The 9016-nt window shown below is 46.5% G+C and overlaps 1 protein-coding gene across 2 annotated transcripts in view; it reads right to left on the minus strand.

Moving 5' to 3' along the window:
* Positions 1-7525, minus strand: part of RAPGEF5 (Rap guanine nucleotide exchange factor 5) — a 221175-nt gene extending 213650 nt beyond the window's left edge. For both annotated transcript variants that reach the window (XM_046669359.1, XM_046669358.1), the window contains exon 1: positions 7229-7525. In XM_046669359.1, the coding sequence (XP_046525315.1) occupies positions 7229-7453 (225 nt within the window). In that variant the 5' untranslated portion in view covers positions 7454-7525. The remainder of the gene's footprint in view (positions 1-7228) is intronic.
* Positions 7526-9016: the final 1491 nt, after the last annotated feature.

The raw sequence follows: 9016 nt of genomic DNA on the forward strand, positions 1-9016 counted from the left end.
TATTCTCGGAAAAACCTGATCCATGGAATATCTCATTACAAAGGAAGAAACTGAGTCTTAGAGAGCTCAGAGAATAACTCATGCAAGACAGAGATTTCAGAGGCACTGGGATTCATTCACACCCAGTTTCTGAAGCATAGCCCATGCTCTTTTCCTCTGATCTAATTATGTAACCAAAGCCTTACGAGAGGTCAAAGGGGAGAGAAAGAGAGAGAGTAAATACAGCATTAACTTGCCACTGAGTTCCTTTGCTAGAATTCACATGAAATTAAAATAGAATAAATGAATCTATAATTTCTTTTCCTTCTTCCCAAATAAATATATTCAGAAGTGATTTCCATGGAGTCTTACTTTATCTGTAGCCATGGTCAACACAGTTTTATAATACAGTGTCAAGGTTCGAGCTGGTAGGAAGTCAATGTTTCTCCAATAAGATCATTTCATATCTGATCTGACTCACCTGCCCTGGCAGACCACGCCTCCCTTGATGGCCTTAGTCTTCCGACAGGCTACTCTAAGCAGATAAGAACAAAGTAGGGGGGCAAACTCACAAGTTTTTTTTGGATTGGCCTTGATCAAGGTGGGCCTGGGTGATTTCTGCTTATGACACACTTATTGCTACTCTTAATTTTCGTAAACATTAGTTACCATTCACCTGTATCCACAATACTTCCCCTCCTTCCCTGTGTCCTCACCCAGTAGGTCAATCACAAGCGTCTGTGTGCTCACATGAAAGAAAAATTAACGTCTGGCATTACCAGCAGCATCACTGATCACTCTCAGAGTAGTAAGGTCATCTCAGCAAGTACTTTAAGGCTACGGCAGCTTACAGTAAACAGACCTTTGCCCTCAGTGCATTTGAGGAAAACCAGAGAGTCAATTCAGAGGATGGACTATGGAGCCAGACTGGCTGGATTCAAACCTCCCTCCCTCCACCCACTTGGTGATCTTGGGTAAATTATATCTGTGTTTCAGTTTCCTCATCTGTAGAATGCAAATAATAGCATCTAACTCATAGGCTTGTTGTAAGAGTTAAAGGAAATTTATATCAGAATATGCATGGCACATAATTAAGTGATATGAAGCATTAGCCATTGATTTTTTTTTTAAAGATTGGCCCTGAGCTAACATCTGTTGCCAATCTTTTTTCTTCTTCTTCTTCTTCTTCTTCTTCTTCTTCTTCTTCCCCCCAAAGCCCCCCAGTACATAGTTGTATATTCTACCTGTAGGTCCTAGTTCTGCTATGTGGGACGTCGCCTCAGCCTGGCTTGATGAGCAGTGCTAGGTCTGTGCCCAGGATTCAAACCAGCGAAACTCCAGGCCACCAAAGCAGAGAGTGTGAACTTAAGCACTCGGCCACAGGGCCAGCCACCACTGATTTTAATTTAAATACAAAGAACAAATTAGATGTTTTGCCTGTAAGTTATATGTATAAAATGACTATAAATTGGGAGTACTGGTATAACTTGGAGCAGTGTGTGTTCCCCAGTCAACAAAGTCTTATTTCTGGCAGAGGAGGGTACTAAGTCACATCTAAAGCGTTCCAGCTTGGACAAAGGAAATGGGCTACCTTGTTCCCCTTTGCGAGGGAATCATCTGGGTAGAGAGCGTAAATGAAAAAGAGAACCACATGCAGAGAGCCACCAGCTAGCTGTTCTTCCAGTTTCTAAAGTGTGAAGGCACCTGCCATGCCATAGGGACCTGGCTGAGAGCAGGGTGGCTCCAGAGAAGAGGTCAGGGTGGAGAAGAGCAACCCAAAGGCTGAGGAGCCCTGGAGGACTTTGGTGAACAGTCAACTTGGCACAACTGATGAATCATTCTGGCTGCTGTACATGAAACAGATTTCAAGGAGACGAAGAAGGAGGTAGAGGACTGCAGAAAAGACCAAAATAAGTAGCAGCCGAAACCCAAAATAAGTCAGTCCCAGCACTCTGACAATATATATAGAAAGAGGCAACAGTAGTTACAGCTATTGCGTTAGAAGGAGAAAATGACAGTCTCAGAAACAGCCCAATGAGAATTTAAAAAGAAACAAAAACCCAAGATGGAAGGCTTAAGACCAACCACTAAGAGAGGCAAAAGTTGGGGGAAATGAGCAGTTTTCAGTAAAAACAATCAGTGCTTCTTGGGAGAATGGCTGACTTCAGGTCCACAGCAGGCAATGTACAAGCTAAGCTTAGAATATCTTGTGCCAGGAAGCCAGAAAGTTATCAGAGACTCTCGAGACCTTGTAAAAAGTATACAGAAGGTAAGAACAAATTGAGCGTCCAAAAGAATTATGGACGGTAATGGACTGAAACAAATACATTAACATCCACAAGTTCTTAATGATACTTAAAAAGGAAAACTTACTGATTATCATGGGAGGTTGTTAGGGCAACAAATCATTACTCAGAAAATTGATAAAAGGAAAAAGTTAAGCCTTTTCCCTGTCTTTCCTACACAATCTGAATTTTAGGAGACCCAAACAGTTCATGAGGGGAAGTTCTTTATAGACAGAATTTCCACCTAAAAAATGCAAGAGGAATGATATCAAAAAAGACAAGAAATAAGCATTGGTGAGGATGTGGAGAAAAGGGAACCCTTGTGCACTGCTGGTGGGAATGTAAACTGATGCAGCTACTATGGAAAACAGTATGGAGGTTCCTCAAGAAATTCAAAATAGAACTACCATATGATCCAGCAATTACGCTTCTGGGTATTTATCTGAAGAAAACAAAAACACTAACTTGAGAAAACATCTGCACCCCCAGGTACACTGCAGCATTATTTACAACAGCCAAGAAATGGAAACAACCTAAGCATCCGATGGATGAATAAAGAAAACACGGTATATTAAATGCAAAGGAATATTATTCAGTTATAAAAAAGAATGAAATATTGCCATTTGCAACAACATGGATGGACCTTGAAGGCATTATGCTAAGTGAAATAAGTCAGACAGAGAAAGACAAATACTATATGAGCTCACTCATATGTGGAATCTTAAAAAAACCCCAAAACCAAGCTTATAGATACAGAGAACAGTCTGGCAGTTGCTGGGGTGGGGGTATGAAATGGTTGAAGGGAGTCAAAAGGTTCAAGCTTCTAGTCATGAAACAAATGTCATGGGGATGTAATGTAGAGCACAGAGACTATAGTTAATAATACAAAACTGCATGTTTGAAAGTTGCTAAAAGAGTAGATCTTAAAAGTTCTCATCACAAAGGAAAAATATCTGGGGCCGGCCCCGTGGCCGAGTGGTTGGGTTCACACGCTCCGCTTTCACAGCCCAGGATTTCGCTGGTTCAGATCCTGGGCGTGGACATGGCACCGCTCGTCAGGCCATGCTGAGACGATGTCCCACATGCCACAACTAAAATATACAACTGTGTACCAGGGGAATTTGGGGAGAAAAAGCAGAAAAAAAAAAAAGATTTAAAAAAAAGAAAAAAAATCTGTAACTATGTATGGTGATGGATGTTAACTAGACTCATTGTAGTGATCATTTCACAATACACACAAATACCAAATCATTATGCTGTACACCTGCAACTAATATAATGTTGTGTGTTAATTTTACCTCAATAAAAAAAAGAAAAAAGTATAGACACTAAAAAAAAAGAGGAACGATAGATTTAGATCATCACCATTGTGCAACCCCCAATGAAATGGATCTAGGCCACAACCATCTATGTTGCTAAAATCTTAGGTGAAAGGTAAGCTGACTCTACCTGAACCCACTAATCAATCTTAACATCTCAAAAAGAGACATCCAGACATCATGTGTCTTGCGACGTGATGCAACAGATTTTACACAGCACCACCTACAAAGGATGTTTGCCTTTGAACCTGAATCTAATCAGGCTTCTACATCTAACTGCCAGATTACAGGAAACAAGAAGAATAGAGGAACAAATTAAATGACACCACAAGCAAGAAATCAGCCCCGAAAGTGGGATATTCTACTAAACAAATGACCCGCTCTCTCACCATCAAATCAATGGCATGAAAAGGGGTGGGAGGGACCATTATAAAATACAATAGATTTTAAAACCTAACAACCAAAGGCAATGTATGTACCTTGTTTAGTTCCTGATTCTAACAAATCATAAGTAAAAAGACATCTTTGAGAAAACTCGAAAATGAGAATTATATTAAGGAATTATATAATTCCTCAAAAAATGTGGGGAAAGGGAAAATATATGAAACAAGGCTGGCCAAATTTCTAACTGTCGAATTGGGTGTTTATTATACTATTCTCTCTCAATCTCCATAAGACAAAGTTCTAAAAAAAATGGTTAAAAGGTTTGGATGGGAATTCAAGGTGTGCCTGATCTTACCACTGATTTTTAGGAGGTGCTAGGGTCCTCCCACAAAGCAAAACTTAGCCTAAAGAGTCCACTTAGCATAAAGATGTGCAAAGAATCTTAACCAATTTGTGTTTTCAATTCAACATAAGTAGAAGTGACTGAACCAAGGAACCAGGAGTTCTGCAGTATTAACCAAATGTCAGCTTAATTTTTCCCAGTAAGAGATCTCATATAAGGCACCCAGATTGGGCAACACAACCCACAAAGAGCTCACTTGGTGACAGTTGATATCAGATTGTGCAGATTTGTTGGAGCCCCAGGCAGCATGGACAGGAGCCACAAGTATTCCTAAATCAGATCTTGGTCAATACAGACATTGCAAACTTTCTTACCAACTTGTGTAACATGCAGAGCTGCTTTTCTCTCTCTCTCTCTTTTTTTTTTACCAATGGTAGTGAATTTGTGTTAACTTGTCCCTATAACCACTCAGTTGTAATTGGGAAGCGCAGCCCATGAGATACTAAAGGTCCACAGAAGGATCTATGCCATGATTTGTTACTATCAGTATCACTGCCCTGACCGAGGGGTAACCAGATGACCCCGGAGGCTGGCAAGTCACCAACTGGTTTGGTACATATTTCACCTGTTTTTCTCTTTCCTTCAAACCCATTCTGTTATGGACCAAATGTTTGTATTTCCTCAAAATTCATACACTGAACCCTAACCCCCAGTGTGACGGCATTTGGAGACGGGGCCCGTGGGAGATATTTAGGGTGAGACTAGGTCATGAAGGTGGGGCCGCCATGATGGAATTAGCGACCTTATAAGAAAAGGAAGAGAGCTATCTCTCTCCCTCCATGTGCACCAAAGAACGGCATTCCTCTCCCTGTGGGGACACAGGGAGAAGGCGCTATCTTCAGGCCAAGAAGAGAGCTCTCACCAGAAACCAAAAAAGCTGGCACCTTGATCTTGGATATCCCAGCCTCCAGAACTGTGAGAAAATAAATTCCTGTTGTTTAAGCCACCCAGTCTGTGGTATTTTGTTACGGCAGCCTGAGCGGACTAAGACAGGTACATATTCACCTATTTTTCTTTCTTTCAAATTCCTTCCTACCTCTTTGTAAGGTGAAGTTTCCAAAATCACACAGGTGGTTCCAAAGACAAAGAAGGGGAAAATAGTTGAAAATTATGGGTTTCCAACATTGAAAAATTTGACAATCTTCCTCCAATAAAAAACTGGCCATATGCTAATGAAATGTGTTTAGAATGTCCCAAAGAGAAGTCATACAGTATCAGAACCAAAGACAGGTCAATAAAGTACACATTATTAGAAGTAACTACATTTAGAATAATTAGGAAGATAACGATAAGTAGGTATATTAGCAAGGAGCAGAAAATCATCCCAGGCAGCAAGCGAGAAACACAAGCATATGAACCTATGCAGATGAACACTACAGATCCAGCTATACACAAACCCTCAGCCATTCTCCTCACAGAGCACCTAGCTGCCCTCACGTCTTCAGTATCCTGTGCCATGAAAAAGTAACTGTCAAGGATAATAGGAACGCGATTTGACCTACTTTTCCCTAGATTCCTGCCAAGTCTATAACTCTGGTTCTTGTGTTTACTTAGCTGTCTCATCTTTGGGACACATTTCCTCACTTTCTTTGCAGGCAATCCTGTATGCCACTTGTTAAGGTCACTTGTGGGCAGTTTCTAAACTCCCCTGGTCTGGACTTAAATATGTCCTATCACACCCAGCTAATCCTCAGAACATCTTCTGAGGTACATCATGGACAGTCATCCCCACACAGAACGAAAAATGCCCAGGAGAGGGAAACGCAGCCTAGAGAGGCTGAAGACCCACCTCAATTCAGACCCTCGCCCACCCAAAGGAAGCCACAGCAAAACAAGTGCTTCTCCCTCACTCTCAAGTTTCCACAAACCGATCTTTGCAAGAGCTGAAAGTCCTCCAGTGAGGTCTTCTTTTAAGGCAGACAACCAAGACTTCAATTTTTTTTTTTTAATTACAGCCCCCAAAATCTACATTGTTGCAGCTTCCCAATAAAGCCTGCTTAATGATGACAAATTTTTAAAGACCGAGTAGAGCCCACCAAAGGTGCCCCAAAGCCCTGACGAGCAGAGAAACCTGAGTAAGCCTGAGGCCCGGGCCGGCCGGCTGAGTGGCTTGTGCAAGCTCCCAGAAGCCGATCAGCAGGCTGTCCAGCTTCTCTTAACGTACAAAACATGTCTGACCTGCTCAGGCCATTGGATGCACTTAGAACCCAACGAGAGACACTCCTTCACCAGGAGATCATATCGGAACACACCATCAGGAAGTCAGGACTGTAGATTCTAGGGGGCGTGCACCCTCCTAAGGGGGCGTCACCAAGTCCTAAGCGCTGGCGACTCTGGAACCCGGGAGCTAGACGCTCGCCCGGGAACTTCCAACTCCTGGGTCTGCCCTCGCCGGTGCCAGCGGCCAGAGCCCGACCCGATGCCCAAAGCTTGCATGCAACAGGGCGTCCGAAACGAGCGCACACGTCCCACGCCTCCTGCAAATGGGGATCCCACTCGGGGAGCCTCAGGCTTGCTGTCGGGACAGGGCTGGCCGGCTGCTCGACACCCGGACACCTGCAGCTGCCCCTCGGGGGAGAGGCAAACAGCCCTTCTTCCGGCGATGCCCCCGTCCGGCAGCCTGAATTCAGGTGCCCTTGGGTTAAGTCAGGCGCTACAGGGGAAGGAGAAACCGTCGTTCACTGGGGGGCACCCCACGACGCCGCAGTCCCAGGCTCCTCTGCTGCCCCGTCCGGCACCAGGGCGCCCTTCTGCTACCTCCCCAACTTCGAGACGCGCCCCTCAGCGGCCCGGGAGGGTGGGCGCGGGCTCCACGTGTGCGCCGCCCATGCCCACCCGGGCTGGGCCGGGCCACTCACCCGGCCGCCGCCGGCGCTCCGCTTTCTCCGCAGGGTGAGCCCGCTCCGCAGCAGCGCGGGCAGGTCCCGCAGCCTCGGCCGCAGCGGCGCCGGCGGCTGCTCGCGCTCCGGCTCGCGGGCGCTGGGGCTGCGGCGCAGGGCGCCGTCCGCCGCCGCCACCGCCGCGGCCAGGACCGGACTCTCGCACGGCGTCTGCATCTTGACGGAGCCCACAGCCATCCTCATGCCCCGCCGGCGGTGCGGCGCGGTGCGATGCGGCGCCGGCGCTCCTCTCCTCGCCTCCGCGCTCGCCTCCGCGCGCCGTCCGCGCCTTCGCCAGGCAGCGAGAGGGCGCGACTGCGGCTCGGCGCGGGGCGCGCTGCCAGCCGCGGCCCATTGGCGCGCGACGCCGCCTCCCCCGCCCGCCAGGTGCGCGCGGCCCCGCCCCGCCGGCCCGCCCCCCGCGGCTCACCTCCGCCGGCCCAGCGGGCCCTCAGCCCCGCCCGGGCCCGAGAGGAGGAGGGGAGGACCCCTAGGGCACCGGCTCTTCCACAGGTGTGGACTTCCCAGAATCCTCCACCAGACTCCATCTCCCATCAGTTCCCTTTAGGCTGAAAAGTCCCGCTTCGCTCCCTTTTCCTAACAGCCAAGGTCAAGTTGGACTTCGACCCAGCGAACTGGAAGTCTGGGACACTCCTTCCTTCTCCCAACCCCTCCTTGCCTTTTGCACAGCCTAGCCCCAAATCGTAATCGCTATTCGTAGAAACGATTTTTGCCAAAGAACTTCAAAATAGACTCTGTATTCTGCTACAAATCGAACACCATTGAGACAGAATGTCCCCCCCCCCCCCCCCCCGCCCCCGCTGTCCTCTCTTTGGCACACTCATCATTAAAGGATAAGACGAGAAAACTTTTGTTGGTTATGATAGGTGTTTAGCAAAATAGGTGCGAGTCTGGTGACCTGAAGGTGAATCTCTGTTAACATGTTGGAACCTGACCTTCCCTGAAAGCCTGATGCGTGTGATGACTGGGCCTGGTAAACTGCGAGGGCCTCCCGTGGTGTGAATCATTGTTTACACCATTCCAGGAGCGCGGAATAGTGGAGCATTGAGAGCGAAGCTGTTCCAGCAGGGCCTTAAGATCCAGGTGGCTGTGAATCTTCACATCCCGGCTCAGTCTGTCTTCATCAAGGGCCAGCAGCTAGGACTTTTACTCCTAGTGAGTAGAACACTGGGGACACCGTTACCTAAGACTTCTGAGAATTGAATCGGCTTATTCACTTTAAAAAAAAAAGAAGATAAAATTGACAAATAAAGATTAACAGGGTGTCAGGGCCCTGAGTTGATTTACCATGATACCCTCAGGCCCTCACAAGGTAGATGCTGGCAAATATATATGGAGATGTGGCCGTGTAAGGAAAAAGGAAGAATGATCTATGACCTCTGCCCAACTTCAGATTTGGCCCAAGAGTAAATAAACATATAGAAAAACAAAGATATTGCCTTGTACTCTTGGTAACTGCCAAGTGAGTGCGGATAATGAGCATTCCCAGCCACAGGAGCAAGAAATGCTTCTGACCTGGGGTGGGCAAAGAAAAGTCAATGAAGGGAGTTAAACTATGCCTTAAAGCTGAGTGGGGGAGATTCAACCAGATTCAGATTCGGATGAATCTGAATTCAATTCAGATTTCATCCAGAAAGAGGGATGAAGGTCCTTCAAGTAAAGAGAGAAAACGTGAGAAAAACGCCAAGGTGATATGACACAGAACCTATGAGGCACTGAGAATTTGTCATGCTGGTGGGAGAGAGG

The sequence above is a fragment of the Equus quagga genome, chromosome 8 (assembly GCF_021613505.1).
Source record: "Equus quagga isolate Etosha38 chromosome 8, UCLA_HA_Equagga_1.0, whole genome shotgun sequence".
NCBI classification, from domain to species: Eukaryota; Metazoa; Chordata; class Mammalia; order Perissodactyla; family Equidae; genus Equus; species Equus quagga.